Source organism: Zeugodacus cucurbitae, chromosome 6 (genome assembly GCF_028554725.1).
Source record: "Zeugodacus cucurbitae isolate PBARC_wt_2022May chromosome 6, idZeuCucr1.2, whole genome shotgun sequence".
Classification (NCBI taxonomy): Eukaryota; Metazoa; Arthropoda; class Insecta; order Diptera; family Tephritidae; genus Zeugodacus; species Zeugodacus cucurbitae.
In genome coordinates, this window is record NC_071671.1 from 26,028,209 (window position 1) to 26,050,904 (window position 22,696).

The 22,696-nt window shown below is 33.7% G+C and overlaps 2 protein-coding genes across 2 annotated transcripts; both read right to left on the reverse strand.

Moving 5' to 3' along the window:
* Positions 1-500: 500 nt before the first annotated feature.
* LOC105213964 (myosin-2 heavy chain) lies at positions 501-2,466 on the reverse strand. The gene is made up of 2 exons (XM_011187091.3): positions 2,162-2,466; positions 501-2,095 (listed from the first exon to the last, which is right to left on the reverse strand). Exons 1-2 carry the CDS (start codon positions 2,298-2,300, stop codon positions 630-632), a joined length of 1,605 nt encoding a protein of 534 aa, XP_011185393.1. The 5' UTR covers positions 2,301-2,466; the 3' UTR covers positions 501-629.
* Positions 2,467-11,019: 8,553 nt separating this feature from the next.
* LOC128922410 (uncharacterized) lies at positions 11,020-12,622 on the reverse strand. Its single transcript, XM_054232737.1, has 2 exons — positions 11,981-12,622; positions 11,020-11,914 (listed from the first exon to the last, which is right to left on the reverse strand). Exons 1-2 carry the CDS (start codon positions 12,117-12,119, stop codon positions 11,082-11,084), a joined length of 972 nt encoding a protein of 323 aa, XP_054088712.1. The 5' UTR covers positions 12,120-12,622; the 3' UTR covers positions 11,020-11,081.
* Positions 12,623-22,696: the final 10,074 nt, after the last annotated feature.

Sequence of the window (22,696 nt, forward strand, 5' to 3'; positions counted from 1 at the left end):
GCCAAAAATTCTTTTGTTCATACGAAAATTTCAAACAAACCAATTTCAAGGTGAATCCATTTAAAAGCTTTTGGCTTTGTTTCTGTATTTCTTTGGAATTTTCGGCGCCAGAAAACTTAATATGACTTTCTTAACTCTTTGAAATTTTAATTGGCCAACATATTATAATGCGCTCTATGCGTTCGGTACGTTGACCGCCATTTAGTTTAGACGACAAATCACTTTTTATTCTTTAGAAATTTCACTACTATGCTGCTGACAGTTGGCGCTGTATGGAGTGATTTTAAAATCACAAGTTTGGATTGAGCTTCTCATATCAGATATAAGAATATACAGCCGAAGATTTGTTAGACCTGTCAAGGGTTGTGATTACCATCAAGACAAAGATTACAACACCTTCAACCACAAATCAGCTGACTAAAGCTAAGTCAGAGCTTTCGAATTTCTTTCGTGTTTACTCACCGCTTTCCTCCTAGAATCAGATATTTCTATTAAAATGCTTTTTAGTCAAATAAGAGTCTTATACTCTTTAAATGTAAATATGTTTATTTGAGATTTAAGTAAAGCTTTTAATATAGTATAAATTAAATGTATCGATTACAGTAAGCTTTTATTATAGATTTTAATTCTTAACGTATGAAATAATCACCATTCAATGTTGGACTCGAAGCAAATATACTATTTAAATAATTATTCCTTTCTAGTTCTTCTAAATCTTCATCAAATGAATCAGCGCTTGCTTGCTCTATTTCTTCACCTTTTTCTTCTTCTTCTACTACCCGAGCTTCTGCAGCGAATATTTTATTTAAGTAAGAGTCCAAAGATTCGTCGAATTTTTCTTCGTCATCATTATGTTTATCTGCTTTTTGACGAGCTTCTGCAGCGAATATTTTATTTAAGTAAGAGTCCAAAGATTCATCGATTTTTTCTTCGTCATCATTATGTTTATCTACTTTTTGACTAAGATCTTTTGCATTATTGCTATCTGTATTGTCTTCACGGAGTATGCTTGAAAGAAGATTTTCCAAATCTTTCTCATTATTTGCGCTATCTTCCCATTCTTTTTTGTTGTTTGCAATATCTGCTTCAATCATGCTTGATAGCAGATTTTCCAAGTCTTTTTCTTCTTTTTCGAAGATATTTTCATCAAAGGAATTTGGATTTTCAAATCGTTTTTTGTTGTTTGCAATGTCTTCTTCAAGGATCTTTTGAAGAATATTTTCGAATTCTTGTTCCTGCTTTGAGCTATTGTTATCTGTGGAGTCTTCTTCAGTCATGCTTGAAGGAAAGTGATCCAATTCTTTCTCTTCTTCTTCAAGGACATCGCGATCAAAGGAACCTAGAATATCTTTTTCACTTTTTGCGTTATCTTCTTCAAGAATCTTTTGAAGAAAATCTATGAATTCTTGGTCCTTATTTGAGCTACCGCTTTTTTCTTCCATCATGCTTGAAAGAAGATCTTCCAATTCTTTTTCATATTTTGCGCTATCTTCTTCAATGATATTGTCATCAAAGGTACCTAGATTTTTATTTTGAACAACATTTACGAATTCTTGGTGCTTGTTTGCGCTTTCGCGCTCGTTTGGTATTTCTCCAAACAAGCTTGAAAGAAACTTGTCAAGTTCTTTATCCACCTCTGCGCTTTCGCTATCTGTGGGTGTATCTCCCACAAGTATGCTTGAAACACTATCTGCGAAGTCTTTTTCAGCTAAACTACTAATTGGCACTTCTCCAAGCTTGGGCGCCATGTCCATAGTAACACGTAGAACTCCATTTTTAGGCTTATTTTGCGGTGCTAAAGCCGCGGCTACACCCTCCAAATAATTTTCGAAATCATTAACAGTTTGCTGTGTATTTTTCACATTGTCAGAGACTTGGGTTATCTGTTGATCGAGCGGTTGGAAATCGGTGGGCTCCTGCACCTTCGGTAATATGCGATTAACCACATCGTATGGATACTGCTGCGGCTCAAATTGTTTGTCAATCTCTTGTCTTTCATTCGGCAACTGCCCGTCGGGTTGTACGCTTCTGAATATTCCATTAGAATACAAACGTGCACCGCCATAATCTTCGAAGGGTGGCAATAAATGGCGTGCTTAAGGACAGAAAACAAAGCTTTACAACAAAATCTAAACTGCTAGAAAAAAGTATGTTTACTTACATGGTTCCTCGACACCTAACGGTAAATGTAGATCTCGCAGCGCTTCTGACTGGTAAGTTGGATAATTAACACGCGCAATGACGCTTGCATTAATCACTGTTAGACCCAACAAAAAAACGAGAGCAACTTTGCAGTACATCGCGAGTTCTGTTTTTAGTTCGCAAATTGCAAAAACCAAATTTTTTTAAATTTTGAATTAAATTAGTTGAAAAAATAAAACTAAATTAAATAACTGTAGAATTGCGTCGCAGTACGATCTTACTACTCGGTCTTGTGTAACAAAATAAACTGTCGAGTCTGTAGTCTGACAGCCAGCAAGTGAAGTCGCTTTGGTACAATCAATATTAAGGTCAGCTTAGTTCAACTGCTGATAAGTAATAATGAAATACAATGGAATCTATAGAATTATATATTTATATTTATTATCGCTTAATGCGAAATTGAGAAAGTGCTCAATCTTTTATTTATAAATCTTTTATTTATAAAAACCACCAAAAGTGTTTGCAGAGAGCGCAGCACTCCTTCTCTCTCTCTTGTTAATTTGTTGATTAAAATGTTTTTAAAAAACAAATTGAACATTACTAAATCGGTTGTAAATAAACAACAAAGTCGCGAATAATTAGAACTATTAATATAATCCCAGAAATCGGTACACATTAAATACCGAATTTATGAAGCGATACTTATAATTATTTGGATACCAATATTTCATTTATCATTCATTAAGTTACCTTTGAAATTCTACTAGAAAATAATCTTAAAACAACCGAACTGCCGGAACTCGATATATGTATAAGTTATATGGAGCGTTGGCGCAGATACAGACCGATTTTGATCATTTTTGTTAGAATGTGCTTCTATGCTAGTTTTAATAATATGACTAAATATTAACATGATATATTGATTACTTTGCTATTATAACAAACAGGAGTTAAACATTTTCAAGTTCAGTATATTGGGACTAAGAGAAACTTCGAGCGGATTTAATGGACGCTATACTAACACTTTGGGGACACAGAGCCCCCTATTCCTTTTCTTCGCGATCGCCGCACAGTCAAGCAGTAAGTGCTCAAGTGTCTCCGCTAGATCACAGAATCGGCACCTTAGTCTGCGGTGGGCATTGTAAAAGCCACTAGTTGTCTCAAGGGATCGCTATTAATTTTTTAAATCTTTCCGAGAAACACTTTGTGGTGACGAATTCTCTGCAGCCAACAGCTATTTCTACTTGTTCTTGTAGACAGCCTCTAAGAACATGTCGATCAACTGCAATACAGGGATCCGATAGACCTCAACTTGAAAAATGCTGGGGAATTGTCCCATACAACAGACAACTTGAGGTGTAGTCCCGTTAACCCGGGGACTGCTTTAGCTCGTCGGTGTACTTTTGTTGGATGTGTATTGAATTTCTTGAGATATGATTCCTCCCATTCCCTATTATTTCTTAGAACTGTTCTGAATCGTCTCTCGAAATGTACCCTCTTCATAATATCATTCCTTGGAAGGAGAACCATTGAAAGCTTTCTACTGATGATCCCAATTGCCGGGCGCTTACCATTCTATTGTTTCTTAATACTGATCTCGTCAAGAACAGTAAAGTCTTGTCGGTCATAGTGCCTACCACCATATGAAGTAGTGTGTTTTTATTAAGATATTTCGCGTATTTTCTGATATATATGGTCTGGGAATGATATATGGCTGTTGACTAAGTTAGTAGTTTTTTCTGTTTCAAAATGACATAGTATGGAAAATGAACGTAGTTGTGACTAGGGATGGCAACGATTAATCATTTGATTAAATTAATCGATTATTTTCATTCAATTTACGATTTAATTGCATCGAAACACCTTTTCTAATTACTCGACTATTACTCGAGTAATTGCAAACTAATCGCAAACAGCATTTTGAAATTTAATACATTTTATGTTCATCTAAGTTAGCTACAAGGGTCGAAATTGCAAACGGTGTAAACATAGTTAAATTCTAATATGTCAACGTAGTTTAATATCAACAAATGAATGTCTGGTAACACTGCATTTACAGTTAAGTCAAACGCATTTTACGTTCAGTTGTTTGAAGAGCAATGGCGCCAGTCAAAAGCGAAGTGTGGACATTTTTTTAATAAAATAAGCAACAACTACGTTAAATGTCAACTTTGCTGCAAAAATTTAAAATTTTCTAATAACACTTCAAATATGTTGCAGCATTTAAAATTAAAGCATGCAACTGTAGCCTGCAAATTGGTGGTAAGTCGGAGCAATCGGTATTACATTTTAAATTTCTTCTAGTTGTATATAAATATATGTGTACAAATTAGACTCTGCAATCTTGGAGTAAAGACAATGTTTCCCTAAGTGATGATGACTTTGACACCATTTTGTGCACTCTAGTGCACACAAGAAGGAGGAAGGACAACGATTTTACATCTCCACAAGATGAATTGAGCTTTTATTTGAATTGTCAGTTATTAGAACTAAGTCGAAACACTATTTAAAGTTTATCGAAATTGCTTTTTCTTCAAACTTGGTTGAACAGACTTCTAAATTTTCTGAATATGGGTATTTCCGCCATGTCGAACGGGACAATCGTGCACCTTTCAACTAAAATAAAATATGAACTAAAATGTTTTTTAATTTTGACAGTAGGATTTTTTAATAGCTCTTCATTAGCTCTACATTTAGTGTTAATGTTGATTTTGGAACGGTTTTCATTTTCAAGATAATTGCAAAAAACCAAGGCATTCGCACGGGACAAAAAATGGAAGTCGTTTTTGGGGACAACGATTCAAACGGCGATTTCAGCGAATTGTGAGGCAATATTCAAATGTTTCTGATTGTAAAATGTTGCGCATTGATGGCCTTTAAAGATGGTATGAATTTCATCCAAAAATAATTTATAGTTTTTTTTAATTAATTATTAATCACATTCGCACGGGACATGTCGCACGGGACATTTTTTTCCATCATAATATTTATGTTTATTTTGTTGTTATAATATGTAATTATTTAACAACAAGTCCAATAAAATGGCTTAAAGAAGTAGTAAATGTATTTATTTATTTATTTTAACTAATATCCAACGAGAAACACAACAAAAATTCTATAGTATGAAATGAAAATAGTATTAAAAGTAATTAATAGTATTATGAATGTGAAATACAGTTTTTTAAGAAAATGTTGTCCTCGGGAATAAATATTTTTGGATTTCGTTATCTGCTAGACTTTTCGTTTGATAACTGCTCCCACTCCATCGACGGCTCCTTGCAAAAAAATTATATTCTAATGAAGACTATTTTAATTATTTTATAAAATCAATCAGGCTTGATAATATAAATATGATTTTAAACTGAGAGCAGTTACATTAAAAAAAAAATAAATATTTTAGAAAAGCAACTAAATGATTTCTTAATTTTAGTTAAGAGTTTTATCAAGAAAATAATATGTCGTGCGTTAACTTGTCACTTTTAAAGACAAACGATTTTCTTCTGACAACATTGTTAAAATGAGCACTCTTATTTTGATTTATAAGCCTATAATTTTCACCAAAATCTATTTAAATAGCTAGTTAGTGGAATTTAAAGTGCGGATTTTGCTCATATGTAAATAATTAATGTAAATGTATCTATTTACATACATAAGTAAATTTTATAAAACAAAAAAAAAATTTAATTTTTAAATTCCACACCTACGATGTCGCATGGGACCAATTTTAAGTAGTTACCAAAACCACAAATCTTCTGATTTTTGAACAAGGTTTTTTTTATTTTAATTGTATATAAATTTACTGTTTATACCCAAAATTTGGCGAGCTTGCTGCTTTTATTTGCGATGCAGTGGGAACAAGTGTTGTTTTTTGATGTCGCACGGGACATTAAAATATAGGATAATAAGAGAGCAAAAACTTACAGTTATTTGCAATCGCATGGTTTCTTATTCATTTTATTTTGCTCTTTGTACCCTTATAAAGGTTTTACACAAAGCAAAAATTAATACATGATATGTTTCTTTAACAATTTTGACGAAAAAACAAATGTAGTAGAAAAATCGAAATGAGAAAAGTAGCTCCTGTTCGACTTGGCTTTGGTATATCTCGTAATTGGCTATAAATTAATTTAAAATTAATTAAATATAAATAAATTTAAATATTTTCCTATGAAAATATGCAAAAACTTTGTAATTCTAATAATGTTTAATATTTTGTCTGTGGTGGACCTTCTGGCGGAAATGCCCATATATTCAATTAATATATTTTCCTTTATGCTAAGACAAATTAATTTTTAATACGATATTTTAATTTTATTTCCGTTTTTGTTTTTCTGTATATACGAACACAATTTGAATGTCTGAAATAAGAATATAGTCTCCTATATTTTATTGGTTTTATTTTTACGCAAAGTTGCAAACATTGGAATTAATCGATTAATCGATTTTTTTACATTAATTGCAATTAATTGCAATTATTTTTTTATATCTTGCAATTAATCATTTGATTATTTAATCGATTAAAAAAAATGTTTTGCCATCCCTAGTTGTGACCCGATTATAAAACTGTGTTTTATATACCGAGGAAAAGATGTGCCGTTGTATGCGTAGCGATGAGAGAGCGAAATATCAAAAGTAGCTAAAACCCAAAAACCATAAAATTATGAGAATCGATTAATAAGTTTAGCAGAAGAGCGTGAACTTATCAAGTTTTTCTCAAAATTCATTTGCAGATTCCCCGAATTTGTTTGCCGAATGCGATTGCTCACGTCTTAGTCAGTATGCGGGAATTCCAGTAGTTAAACCACTCTTTATCAGTTGCCTAAATGCCATGGGTGTTGAAGTGTGTGTGTAAACCACAATATGAGCAGCTGATAGCCATTGACATCATTTATAATTTGACCTTTTCTCGCATATATTTGATTGTTTTAATGCTGTTGTTCTTGTAAATATTTCAAAGAACTGTAATATATATGTAAATGCATATGTATTTTTAGTTTATTTTAATACAAAAACCACAACAACACTATTCTTATATTATATTACTATATGTATAAGTGAAAAACCGATTTTTGTTGTTTTTTGGTATATTCTTTATTATTAGTAAAATATTACTCTTTGATAACAATGAATGCGCTGAAATTGACTAATTTAGTTTTCAAAAAGGAAAAACATTTCGTTAATTGGTTAATTTGGTAATTTTATGGTAGCAAAATGTTATTCTAAATTCGATGCGATATCAATAATATTGTTCCATTGTGTCCATAATGTCATTATCTGTGGAATCCTCTCCAAATATGTTTGAAAGCATATTTAAAAGTACTTCTTCAACAATCCTTGAAGATAGGTTTCACAAATTTTCTTCATTCACCGTGCTCTCATCAACTGTGGAATTTTCATCAGGGTTGCTCGATAGAAGATTTCTAAATTTTTCTTTCAGTGGGATCTTTTTCTTCTGCTAACTTTGCTCTAAGCCTGTTTTTCATTTCTTCAATACGGTACCAACTGCGACTGAAATCGTTATCAATTCGCCATGGATTTTCCAAATCTCTTGACAACTCGACTGGGAATGATATGGCCGCATTTATCGCTGTTATAGCCAACAAAAAAACTAGGATGACTTTATAGAGCATCTCAATTACTTTTTATAGTACGAAAATTACAAAAAAAAAATAATAATAATTCTGATTTTATAAATGAATAACTGTAAAGTATCAGCACAGCTAGGATCTTACTACTCGGCCTTGTGTGACAAAATAAACTGTTGAGTTTGATCTCTGTCAGTAAACAAGAAAACTCGGTTCAGCACAATCCAGTATAAATGTTGGTAATAAATGCTGATAATAAATTACATATACGTATATCGAATTCCATATAATTTACACTTACCAGCATTCACAACCACGACCACGTCCCATAGAAGTCAATGTTAAATTCCATCTGATTCCTTCACTTTATAATGTATACATAAGGAACTGATGAAGATAATGCAATAAAACTTTACACAAATACTATATATCACCTGTGGCTTAACTTGTGGAAAAATTGCCAAAATCGGACTATATCTTTTCAAAGTCCCGGATATCGAACATGAAGAACTCAGAGAAATTTTTCACCGAAAATGTCGGTAAATCTCTATATTTTAATGCAATTCAAAGCAAATTTATTTTTTCTAATAGTTTCTGTTCCAAAAATTATTAATCGGGTCACAAATTCCCTTAGTTCCCCCATATCTTATATACGGATTATCAAACTTCCCGTGTTCTTTATACCGCATATATCGGTTAATATGTGAGATATCTTAACCAAATTAAGTGAGCATATAGTCTTGGATATAGTGTGCCTTGGTGGTTACCTCAGCCCTCATATACTATATATGTTGACTTTCGTTATTCTATTGGACTTTATGACGAATATATGGCTAAAGTTGTGTGTTATCTTAATAGAATTACATCAATAAATTGCGAAAGTATAAAATATTCGGTTGCACACGAACTTAGTCTTTCCTTACTTGTTATTATTATTCGGTACCAACTGACATATACGTATCAATTGTAATAAGCTGACAAATAAAGGACATCACAATATACCATCTAACCGTGTCGCTTTAATATTGCCTAGCAGTACCTCAGGACTAATGGACGCTATACTAACACATTGGGAACACAGAGCCCCCTATTAACTGATTCATTCTCTTTACGATCGCCGTGCAGTCAAGCAGTGAGTGCTCAGGTGTCTCCGTTACTAGATCACGGAAATGACACTGATCCAACAAGAAGATTCATGGTTTGTGCAGTGGCCAGTGTAAAGTGCCACTAGTTGTCTCAGTTTGTTTCTAGCGCTATTAATTGTTTAAATCTTTTCTGGTTATATTCCCCGAGAAACAGTTTGGCATGGCAAATTCCCTGCAAATGCAGGCAGCAGCAGTTTCTACTTGTCCATTGTTCTTCTTGTTGATGGCTTTTAAAAACATGTCGATCAATTACAATGAAGATCCGATAGACTTCAGCTTGAAAAATGCTTGAAAATTATCCTATAGCAACAGAGAACTTGAGGCATGGTCACGTTAACCCGCCACCTAAACCATCGGCTGCCTTAGATCTGTCCGTCCCTGAATCGTCTGTCAAAGTTTACCCTTTTGATAGTATGGTCCCTTGGAAGGAGATCAATTGGAAGTTTTCACTGATAATCCCAATTGCTGGGCACTTACCATTCTACTGTTTCTTAATCCTGGTCTTAGTCCTGGTCAAGACCAGTAAAGTCTTGTCGGTCATAGTGCCTAAAACCATATGAAGTAGTGTGATTTATTAAGATATTGTCTGATATACACATATGACCTAAAACCAACTGAAGAGTGAACTACTAGTATTTGTACCGATTCGAACCATTCTTGTTTCCAGAGTTTACACACATTCTAGGTACTATTACCGCTAAGTTAAGTCTTGAAATATCCAAGAAATTGTTGGGATCAAAATTACTTAACATGGAAAATAGGCGTGGTTGTAATCCAATTGTAAAACTATGTTTTATATGCCATTACAAAGTTGTACAGTTGTAGGTGTTCATTTACTGCGTTGCGATGAGGGTGCAAGATATCACAAATAGCTGGAACTCAAATTCTGGTAAATAAGTTTTGCAGAAGTGCGTGAACTTGTCTTTTCTCAAAACTCATATGCAGATTCTCGGAATTTGTTCGCTGAATGCGGTTGCTTAGTGAACATGCGGAAATTCCAAGTGTTAAGCCACTCTTTATCAGTTGCCTAAATGCCATGGGTGTTGGAGTGTGTGTGTAAACCACAATATGAGCAACTGATAGGCATTGACATCATTTATAATTTGACCTTTTCTCACATATATTTAATTGTTTTAATGCTGTTGTTGTTTTAAATATTTCAATATTTCAAAGAACTGTAATATATAATACTTAAATATATTAAGCTGACAAACAATTTTACTTTATTTTAACAATAACAATAACACTATTCTAATATTATATTATATGTAAACTCAATATGTGTATAAGTGAAAGACCGACTTTTATTTCTTTATTATTATACTCTAGCAATAAAGTTGCTAAAAGGAGTATTATAGTTTTGTTCACATAACGGGTGTTTGTAAGTCATAAAACTAAACGAGTTAGATATAGGGTTATACATATCAAAATGATCAGGGTGACGAGACGAGTTGAAATCTTGATGTCTGTCTGTCCGTTCGTCCGTCCAACGGATAACTTGAATAAAAATTAAGATATCTTGACGAAACTTGGTTCCTTGGGACCGTCAGAGGGCTGCTATTGAAAATGGGTGAAATCCGATCACTGCCACGCTCACAAAATGGCGAAAACCGAAAACACATAAAATGTTTTAACTAAGCTTTAAATAAAGTTAAAATATTGAAATTTAGTATAAAAAATCAAACTACCAAAAATTTTGCAGAAGAAATGGCAGAAAGAAGCTCCACTTAGATTTTTTTACAAAATTGAAAATGTTTGTGACATAGCCCACTTATGAGTCAAAAACCATATCTCAGGTACTACTCGACCGATTTCAATGAAATTCGGTTTATAAGATTTTCTTGACACCCTGAGAACATATATGAAAAAATGACGAAGTCGGTGCACAACCACGGCCACTTTCCATATAACTAAATTTTGTTATCCAGCTGACTCATTCACTTTATTATATAAACATTAAGAACCAATGGAGATAACGGAATGAAACTTTACACCCATACTGGATTTGAGGTGTGGTACCACTTGTGGAAAAATTGTCGAAATCGGACTATATCTTGTCCAGAGCATGTATTATAAACAATATTTTTTTTTGCTTTGTTTTTTATATTATTTATTATTTATTATTAATAAAATATAATTGTTGTTAACAAAGAATTCGATGAAATTTAAAAGAAATCAACACGGTACTTTTTTGTTTTCCAGAATTTTATTATGCATTCGTTACGATATAGAAAATGGCCAAAATCCATTTAATAACATCTGTCCATGTTGTTTCCTCCTCATCACTGTCAGTATCTGTGGAATTTTCGTCAAAGATGTTTGAAAGAATATTTAAAACTGATTCTTCAAGAATGCTCGGAAGTTGCGATTCTAATTCTTCGTGAATGATGTTTGGAAGATAGTTTGTGATTTCATCTTCAAAGATGCTTGAAATAAATTTTCTCATGTATTCCTCATCCCCATCTTCATCTCCAGTGCTACCGCTATCTGTGGTATCTTCTTCACGGATGCTTGAGAGCAGATTTTTCAATTTTTCTTTGTTCGCAGTGCTCTCGCTATCTGTGGAATCTTTTTTAAAGACGCTTAATAGAATGTTCATCAATTTTTCTTTAATCGCAGTACTCTCGCCATTTGTGGAATCTTCATCAACGATGCTCGAAAGAAGATTTCCCAATTTTTCTTTATTCGCAGTACTCTCGCCATCTGTGGAATCCTCATCAAAGATGCTTGAGAGCAGATTTTTCAATTTTTCTTTATTCACAGTGCTCTCGCCGTCTGTGGAGTCGTTTTCAACTTTACCAAGATTAAGCGCGATAGTACTGCGCACAACTCTATTTTTAGCCTTGTTTTGTAGTGCTAAAGTCGCAGCAAAACCCTTCAGTTTGTTCATGCAATCGTTAATAGTTTGCTGTACATTTGTAACATTATCAGCGACTGAGCTTTCGTTGCGGTTCAGCCAGTCAGGTTGTTCGCTTCCTAAGCTTCCATTTGATAATAACTTTGGTTTGCCGTAATCTTTGAAGGAGTGCAGCAAATGACGTACTTAAAGACAGTGAATAAAGCTTTATAACGACATCTAAACTGCTAGAAAAAAGTATTTATACTTACAAGGTTTCTCGATGCTTGACGGTAACTGTAGTTCTCGTTCGGCTTCTGAGTGGTAGGTTGAATGATTAAAACGAGGTATTACATGTGCATTAATCGCTGTTATACTCAGCAAACAAATTAGAGCGACTTTACAATGCATATCAGGTACTTTTTATAGTTCGAAAATTACACAGAAAAATAATAATAATTTGAATTATCTAACTGAATGAACGTAAAGTTTCAGCACAGCTAGGATCTTACTACTCGGTTTTGTGTGACAAAACAAACTGTTGAGACCGAATTCTGGCAGCAAACAAGTAAACTCGCTTCTGCAAAATCCAGTGTAACTACTGATAGTAAATTAAGAATATATTGTATTCTATGTAATTCATATTTATTTATTATCACTAATAATGGCCTAATTAAATTTTATATGCGAAATAGAGTATCAACAATTAGTTGAAAATTAAAATTCGGGGAATCTGTTAATCAAATTTGGAGGAGAGCATGACCTTGTCACAGATTATCGGAGGTGCTTACACGAATGCTCTGTACATGTCTTTAATGTACATGTTTTTAATTCTAAAGCTGAAAGACATTTTTTTATTTCAACATCAAGAGATTAACGTGTGTAAGTATGCGATTTTTGTTTTTATCATTTTTATGGTCAAATTACTATTTTTATTGCCATAAATTAACTGGAAAGATATATGAAAAATTAAAATTAAATTGAAACAATGAAATTTATCATTTTTTTGAAAAGCAATTCTTATGAAAAATATATTTTTAATGATTTACATATATACAAATTTATTTTGTAAATATATATTTCTTTTAAGATTTATAAAAAATTTGCAAAAATTCAAAACATATTTTAATTATAATTTTGCAAATTTCTTTTTGTATTTAAATTACTTATACCTATTAAACTATTTATTTCACCAATTTAGAAAATAAATGGAATTTAGAAAAGGAAATTTAAAACAATATAATTTTTTTTTTTTAATTTTTGTATTTAATAAAAACATATGTTTATACTTTCGCAACAAAAGTTGCTAAGAGAGTATTATAGTTTTGTTCACACCCAAAACTAAACGAGTTAGATATACCAAAGTAATCAGGGTGAAGAGTGGAGTTCAAATCCGGATGTCTGTTTATCCGTCCGTCCGTCCGCTGTGCAAGCTGTAACTTAAGTAAAAATTAAGACTAAGCCATAAATAAAGTTATAAAAATAAAATTTGGTACAAAGGATAGCCCTACCAAGGGGCATATTTGGTTGTAATTTTTGTGGAGAAGTGGGCGTAGCCCCACCCCCTACTAAGGTTTTGTGCATATCTAGTAAACTACTTAAGCTTGATATAGCTTCCTAGCATCGTACTACCTTATACAGTCCAAAAATGGAGGAAATCGGATTATAACTACGCTCACCTCCCATACAAAGGTTATGTTGAAAACTACTAAAAATTATTTAATTCAGTAAGGAAAACCACCAGAAACCTTAAATTTCATTATAAAGAAGGTACGGAAGAACTGCACTCAACTTGGTATACCAAATTATAAATGGGTGGGGCTCCGCCCACTTATGGTCAAAAACCATATCTCCGAAACTATTCGACCAATATTAATGAATATTTTGGAATTTTCTTTGCATTCCAATGATATGTTGTGAAAATAGTCCAAATCCAAATACACAACTTTGAAGTCGATCTGAATCGTTTACTTTACAATATATATTGGTAGGCACTTGTAAGCTACTGTACTGCATTTATAGTATAGCTCTTCTAAAAATCGTCGAAATCGGACGATAAGTTTTCAAGGCCCTGTATATCGAACATGAGGACTTCAGTGCTTCTAATGTTTTTTTACTGAAAATATGAGTAAGTCTTTCATATACATACTTTGAAGAATTTCATAGGGAATATTTTTTTTTTTAATAATATGTGTCTATGCCGAAAGTGGGTGAAATCGGGTTATAACTTCACCTAACTCCCGTATAACTAATATTAGGGTTTCCAACTTTCAATGGACTTTATACCAAATATATGACGAATACGTGGGTCATATTGTGTATTACATGAATAAAGTTAAATAAATAAATTGCGAGAGTAGAAAATGTTCGGTTACACCCGAACTTAGCCCTTCCTTACATGTTTTAAAAACATATTTTTTTTAATTTTTTATTCATCTTTTCTGTTAACTTTTTATTAAAAAAATATTTTTGTTTGTATTATTGTATATAAATTTTTTTGTGAGATTTATAATATATTTTTAGTTTTTTTTTTTACATTTTTATATTAAACCTGCTTTACGTTAAAAAATATTGCATTGATGATATATAAAAATACTTTTCGACTTTCTGATATTTTGAATTAATTTTTAACAATTTTGTTCTTATTTTTGTTAAAAGCTTATAAAATTTTATTTTTTTTTTTTTCTTAATAAAAATTATTTAATATACATATGTATTAATGTTTTAAAAAAGATAAAACATTATTTTTTTGTAAATATTTTTAAATATGATTTTTTGTGATATTAAAAATTTAATTTTTGGTTACTTTTTTGTTATTACTGTTAAAGGTTTTTAGATTTGAAACATTTCTTTTGACGTGTTGTTAAGATAATACTTATTATTTATTATTTTTTTTTTAATTATTTGTTAAACTTTTTTTAAGTATTAAATATTAATATTTTTTTTTATACGAATGTGTTGTAATATTTAAAATATATTTTCAGAATTTTTTTATATAATGTTTTTATATTTGCAATATTTCTTTGGAATTGTTGTTAAAAAATATTAATCTTGTTTTATTTTTTCATTAAAGGTTTTTCAAATTTTAATAATTTTTTTTTATTATTTTTTTTAATTTTCAAAATATTCAAAATATTTTATATTTTTATTTGAGAATTTTTAAGTAGAATTTTACTATTTTTTATTTTTTTCCATTAAACAAATAATTTTATATTTTTAATTGGGAAATACTTGTTGATATATTTAAGAAATTGTTTAAAATTTTTGCACTAAGCTACCGGTCTTTAATATCTCATGAATTCAAATTCTATTTTACGCTCAATAAATATTGCTACTTAAATAGCTAGATAAACATACAAACAAACAACTGTAGAAGTATCCATATATTTTATTCACCAACAATTAGTTGGCAATTCATGTCGGTTTACATATTTTAAACTCTTAAACGCAAATATTCAAACAAACATATATACCAGATACCTTATACAATGTTCACATTAAAGACCATAAAATCACTTAACACAAATTTTATTGCCAAACTTTTGAAAGTGACAATACGCCCGAGACTATAATACACATTTGTAATTGCATGTTTAGGTGTGTCTAAACACACACAGACACCCACACGCATACGTAACTGACTGCCGTTGAAAGGAATTCACACTTGGCGCACAAAGGACATTCACCGTGGGAGGACGACAATTGCTGTGTGCCAATTGATTGCAATGAGACCACCAAGAGAGTTAAAGTGCAAAGTGTTAAATGCTAAATGCTTCAAAACATTTTCAATAGGAAGAAGAAGAAGTAGAAGAGGAAGAGGAAGGAGTAGCTATAAGCGTTAAAAGAAGATAATAGAAATAGAAAAGCAATGAGCATAAAAAATGAGAAGAGCATATGTGGTTTGGTGATATATATGGAAACCTCCTTCCTGAAATGTATATACTCGATACATATCTTGGGGCTAACATCCATATATGAAATATAATGCTTCAATCACAGCGTTGCTTAGAGCTAAAAGTTGGTGAAAGATGTTCAGATAAATCGGTATCAGTCAAACCTTTCTAATAATGATATATGTAGGTCCATATTTGTGGTTGAAGTGGGTCCAGACCTTTCTCTGACAATTCTATATCCATTAATTTACATCTTCCCAACACCGGGCCGCATTGAGAAGTAACTATGGCCTTACCACGTCAAGGAGCTCTGACGAGGCGAATACTCTTGTTACAGAAAATATAGATCACGAGGCTCACCTTTGAGCCAACTGGTCGTACGACACAGATGGAGCAACGGCAAAAACAAAAACAAAAACAACAACGACAAGGACAAACAGACAGCGCCAAGAGTACACCCAGATGGAGAAGGAAACCTCGCTTCTTGGATACATTGACAGCAGATGAGCGTTCGCATGTTCCATTTCATATTCCAGGCAGAAGTCTATGCTATCTACCGATGTGCCGAGGTTAACGTCGAGCCCAGATATCGGAATGAACGCATTGCTATTATGAGTAACAGTCAAGCGGCACTTAAAGCTAACTCTTCTTATGAGACAAAGTCCCGCTTGGTCGAAGAGTGCATTGATAGTCTCAATACTCTATCTATGAAAAACAGTGTACACCTAATCTTGGTGCCGGGACAGAAAGGGATAGCAGGGAACGAAACGGCTGATGAACTAGCGCGATCGGAAGCTTCAACCAAGCTGCTTGGCCCAGAACCCTTTATAGCAGTGGGGCCACACATAATTAAGGAGGTGTTCCGGAATGAACTGAGGAAAGACAGGAAAAGGTACTGGCGGCAGGCTACGGGTCTACGCCAAGCAAAGCGTTTTATTGGAGGGTATGATATTAAAAGATTTACGTGTGTAATAAACCTCCCCAGAAATAAACTAAGAGTCTTGGTGGGCCTATATACAAGCCACTGTAACAGAAGTCGGAGTAAATTATTGGGTCTCAGCAATCGAAATTAATCGATAACCCTTATCAGTATGAGACTGGTTTCTGTTATATCAGTTGTCTTTAAATAGATATCTCGGTATCTATTAAGCTAGATTTCTTATTGAAATTTTATGGCTGTGTGAGTTATTATATAAATTAATTTTTTTTATTAAAAATGGGTGTAATCGGTCAACAATTTCTAATACTAATTGCAAATCTAATTTTCGAGGAACTTCCTATATATCACATACCCATATTTTCTCTAGAATTTGAATAAAGAACGTGTTCTTCCGTATTTAATTTCCTTTTAATTCGAAAATATGAAATTTTACAACCCAAAACATGTTTTCTTTCTCAGAAGAGCTCTTACTCCTATATGTACATATGTAGCATACATGTATATCAAGGTAGTATATCTGAACTTCTTAAAATGCTTTCGAACTTTCACCAAACGTGATGCAGAAACTCTTCACTAATTTTTACTAAAGACTTTACCAGTTATCTGCACTCATCTACAACATTATGTTCGAGTGCTTGTGTGTCTTGGTTGAACTTTGAATTTCATGAAACGTGCCAACATACTCGTAAATCATACATTTTTCAAGTTACACATATACTTTAGTTTCACCATATGCTTTCCCTCCACAAACACATACATACATACATACTTGAACATTTCTGCAGGTATTTCGACCGATTTCGTGTTAACGCCATAAGCAGGAAATGGCAAGTCGGTCGTGCGAAACTTTGCAGCGACTTTTAGTGACTGCCGTGGAATTACGAGCTCACTTTCCGCACTGCGTTGTATTTATGCTACTTAAAACAACAGTGTCTTCGTTCTCACTATCTTCACTAATCCTTGTGGGGAGCTGTTAAGCCATTTTCGACGGTTAGTTGTGCTAAATGCTTTAATTTTACTCATCTGGAATGTTCGGAGGTATTTAAACCGTAAGGTATATATTCGAAAAATTTCGACTTTGTAATCCGAGTTTTTTGAAATCGTATTCTTATAGAGCTAAAACCCTCTATATATCGGCTTCTTCAACATCTCCAACTCATTTCTGAGGTTTGAAGAAGTTAATCAAAATGTCCCAAAGAAAATCTCATCTTTTTATTCCTTTAGGAAGTCGAAGTCATATTGAAATCTTCTGAAACTCGGAGAACCTTTTGGTACAGATTTTGCGCTCTATTATTCTATTTGTTAATACTTCCCGTATTTCGAGGTCATTTATGCTATCGAGATCGTTAAATATTCTTTAAACCTTATGTAGCGTTACTCATTTAGTGAGAAATGCTTTCCGAGGTCCGAGTAATACTAGACGTACGATATTGAAAAAAGTGGATCCATAAAGATTTATTGAAGAGTTTTCCAAACTATAATACTAACAGCCGATTAAAAAGTATGCTTTTCATATGTTGCAGTCCGGACCTTGTGGATCAGTATTTGCTTGAGAGACGTTGAATTGTCGTTCATTTGACTGAATTTCTTTCTTTGTTTTATATAATTAAGTAGGGTCATAGTTAACTCAGTTTTTTACATAACCACAAACAGATGGATTATGTAAAATTGGTAATTTAACTGAAAAACTCCAAGTTTTTTGCAAAATTTGCATTCCTTCACATGGTCACAATAGTTGAGGTCCTAATCAGAAGCTTCTAGTTATCGTCGTAATTGTTAAAAGTTCAGCAGAAATAATTATAGATCCCCTTGCTCGGTTTTGAATTCGGATCCAGTCCGATTACATACAACCGACTGTGATAGAAACGAAGTAGAAAATAATACTAGCTGCAGAGCTAAATAGAGAAGGTCCAATTTTCTATAAGAGTGTAGAGTTACTGGCGTACGCCGATGGTTATCGATATCATTGGAAACAACACCTGCGCCGTTAGTTCTGCTTTTTCCAGACTGGATAAGGAAGCGAAGCGTATGGGTCTGGTGGTGAACGAGGACAAGACGAAATACCTCCTGTCGTCAAACAAACAGTCAGCGCATTCGCATCTTGGTTCCCACGTCACTGTTGACAGTCATAACTTTGAAGTTGTAGATAATTCTGTCTACCTGAGAACCAGCATTAACACCAATAACAATGTCAGCCTGGAAATCCAACGCAGAATCACTCTTGCCAACAGGTGCTATTATGGAATAGTAGGCAATTGAAAAGTAAAGTCCTCTCTCGACGAACAAAAACCAAACTCTACAAGTCTCTCATCATTCCCGTCCTACTTTACGGTGCAGAAGCGTGGACGATGTCAACATCCGATGAGACGGCACTAGGAGTTTTCGAGAGAAAGGTTTTGCGGAAGATTTATGATCCCTTAAACATTGGCAACGGCGAATACCGCAGACGATGGAACGATGAGCTGTATGTGTTATTCGACGACATAGGCATAGTCCAGCGAATAAAAAGACGCTGGCTAGGTCATGTTGTTCGAATGGATGAAAGTGCTCCAGCTCTGAAAGTATTCGATGCAGTACCCGCTGGTGGAAGCCGAGGAAGAGGGAGACTTCCACTCCGATGGAAGGACCAGGTGGAGAGGGACCTGGCTTCGCTTGGTATAACCAATTGGCGACAAACTACCAGAAGGAGGGATACGTGGCGCGCTGTTTTGGACTCGGCTATAACCGCGTAAGCGGTGTCTACGCCAGTCAAGAAGAAGAGATAGAAACGAAACCATCCATGTTCCTCAGGAGTGGTCAAATTCGACAATCGGATGCACTGACAATTTTAAGATCTCTGCCGAAGTTTCCGTTTACTTCGTGCCTTATCAAGTCATTGGAGTCAAGCCCAGAGTGTTTCTGCAATAATTCACGGGTTGCCATCAGGGGAAGGGTCTTTACAGAAATCTTAAATCTCCCGAACTTCTTCTTAATGTTTACTATTCTGAACTCTTAGCTTAGCTCTTTTGAGGTTTTAAGTACACATATCCTATTTTGAAGGAATCAATATTGATTTTTGGTCGTTGAGTTCATAGTTGCCCTTAGGATAAGAAACCGATTATTTTAAGATTTTATCCAAATAATTTCTTAAGTTGACGTAATAAAACCAGTGGATAGTAAGGATATTTCTTATTGGCAATACAAATTCAAGCGAGATTTGCTTCTAGACCTTCTAATCGCATTTATTTCATTTTTCGCCTTATTCACTGATATATTATACAGTTCTCTTACTAGATGTTATAAGATAAAATGTGTTTTCAGTCATTTCGAATCTTCTCAAGGGACCAAATATATCAGCTATGTTATTAAAGGTTCCTTCTAGAGATTCGTCTTTTCAACAGAGTTACAAGTTTACACAAGTTTAACTATTGATCCATTGAGAGTTATAGTTTAGCGTACAAACTTCCGTCACACGCTTCCAACAAAACCAAACTGACTTGTTCACACTTTTAAAGAAGCTTCAACTCCGCACAGATTAACGGAATGCATAATCGCCAGCAGCAGCTTGTCAATAGCATAAACTGTTAGCTGTCAACTTGTTGCATCAAATTAATGAAGTTTGCATTTGACACAATTAGTAAACCGTTAATGTACCAAGGGTACGAGTTTATGCCTTGGTCCAGGCTGTAGCTAAGTGAACGCATTCACAGCTTCCAAATGCAGTGTTTCGACAGCTGAATTTCCCTGCTAATTGCATGCAATCCAAGTCATTAAGCGACACAAAATCTGCGAAATCAAATAAACTTGAACGAGTTTGTTTGACTTAATAAAGCGGAAAACTGCTGGCTGAAGAAGCTTGCATTTCATATTAGACTAGCAATTAACTGCAGGCAGCTTTAGCTTACGAATTAGATTTAATTAAAAAACTAAAGTGTAAAATGTTGTCGTGGCAAATCAACAAATTCGACTGCGACAGTGGAAATAAGCGCACCCCTTGACTGCTGCTTAGCAACCTCTGATAGCTGACGAGTTTGTAGAAATCAATTTTCCAATTAACTACAATCAATGAAGTGCCAACGCCAACAGCTGTCAGCGATTTGCTGTACGACCAATGACAACAGACACAACTGCAACGTAGATATACATATATTTATATATCTATATATATGTAGGTACATATATAGTGAGCACCAAGTCTTTTATTTCTACAACAATAACAGCACGTCCATCACAATTCGTTGCAGCAGCTCGCATCCAACGAACGATCATCTGCATAGTGCATTTCTAAAGTTTTCTAAAATAAAATGCCAAAAAGGATTCAGTGCTCAAAGTCAATTTGATGTGACAAATTGCTCAAAGTGATGCAATGCCAATAAACAAAGTCTGCAATGAATGACTGAATTTTTAATAAACAAACTAAATTTCTATTTAAATAACAGTTGGTTGACTAAAAATGAAGAATATAAAATGGCAATTTAGAAAAATATTAACTCTGTCAATGAATTCAAATGAAGCTTTGAGCTCGAAGAGAATAGTAATACGTTTTCTGTGAGTGTGTACAGATCTTCAGATATCTTTAGAGGACGCCTGGTAAACAACCGCTAACAAACCCTACATATCTATCAACTAAACTCACAACTTGCACGAATGGAATGAAGGAGGTTTAAATCAATTATAATTTGTGAAAGCAGGAGGTGCTGAAATAGTGTTTTTTTTTTTACTTGGGTCCGAGAACAAGGATTCGGAACAATATTTAAGCTAACCAAACCGCAAAGGAAGAAAAAAAATATATTTGTATACTCTCGCAACAAAAGTTGCTAAGAGAGTATTATAGTTTTGTTCACATAACGGTTGTTTGTAAGTCATAAAACTAAACGAGTTAGATATAGGGTTATATGTATAAAAATGATCAGGGTGACGAGACGAGTCAAAATCCGAATGTCTGTCTGCCCGTCCTTCCGTGTAACGGATAACATGAGTAAAAATTGAGATATCTTAATGAAACTTGGAACACATGTTCCTTGCGACCGTGAGAGGGCTACTTTCGAAAATGGGCAAAGGACTACTGCCACGCCCACAAACTGGCGAAAACCGAAAACACATAAAGTCTCATAACTAAGCCATAAATAAAGTTAAAAAAGTAAAACTTGGAATAAAGGATCGCACTAGGAAGGACAAATTTGGATGTAATTTTTTTGGCGAAGTGGGCGTGGCCCCGCCCCCAAATCGATTATTTGTATATATCTCGCAAACCAATAAAGCTATATACACCAAACTTTATGCAGTCAGTTCTCTTACGTACCCCACCACACTCCATGAAATTAGTTGAAATCGGATAATAACCACGCCCACCTCCCATACAAAAGTTAGGTTGAAAATTACTAAAAGTGAGTTATCTCACTAACGAAAAACGTCAGAAATACTAAATTTTACAGAAGAAATTTCCGAAGGAAGCTGCACTCAGATTTTATTACAAAATGGAAAATGGCCGTGGCATCGCTCACTTATGGGTCAAAAACCACATCTCAGGAACTACTCGACCGATTTCAATGAAATTCGATATATAATATTCCCTTAACACCCTGATGACACGTGTGGAAAATGGATGAAATCGGTTCACAACCACGACAACTTCCCATGTAACTCAATTTTGAATTCCATCTTAATCCTTCACTTTATAAGATATACATAAGGAACCAATGAAGATAGCGAAATAAAACTTTACACAAATACTGTATATGATCTATGGCATCATTTGTGAAAAAATTGTCGAAATCGGACTATAGCTTTTCAAAGCCCCGAATATCGAATATGAAGAATTCAGTGGCCCATGGTAAATTTTCACCGGAAATTTCGGTAAATCTCTCTGGTAGCTTAATTTAATTCAGGGGAAATGTTTTTCTTCTAATAGTTTATCTCCTACCAGAAATGGTTATACCTAATTATAGAATTTTCAAATTGCCTTTCTTTACTTGTTCTTCACTCATTTTACTCCGAAGGTGATTCTTGTCCAAATGTCAGCAAGTACTCTTAGTCTCATCTCAGCATAGCGAGATCATCTGCCTTCTTAAACATATACAATATAAAGCATTAAACTGAAGATTTCAGATTCTGATGATTTGAAGAATCCAGCTAGGGCTGAGCATTGTTCAGATTGTGCAAAGGTAGATATGTAG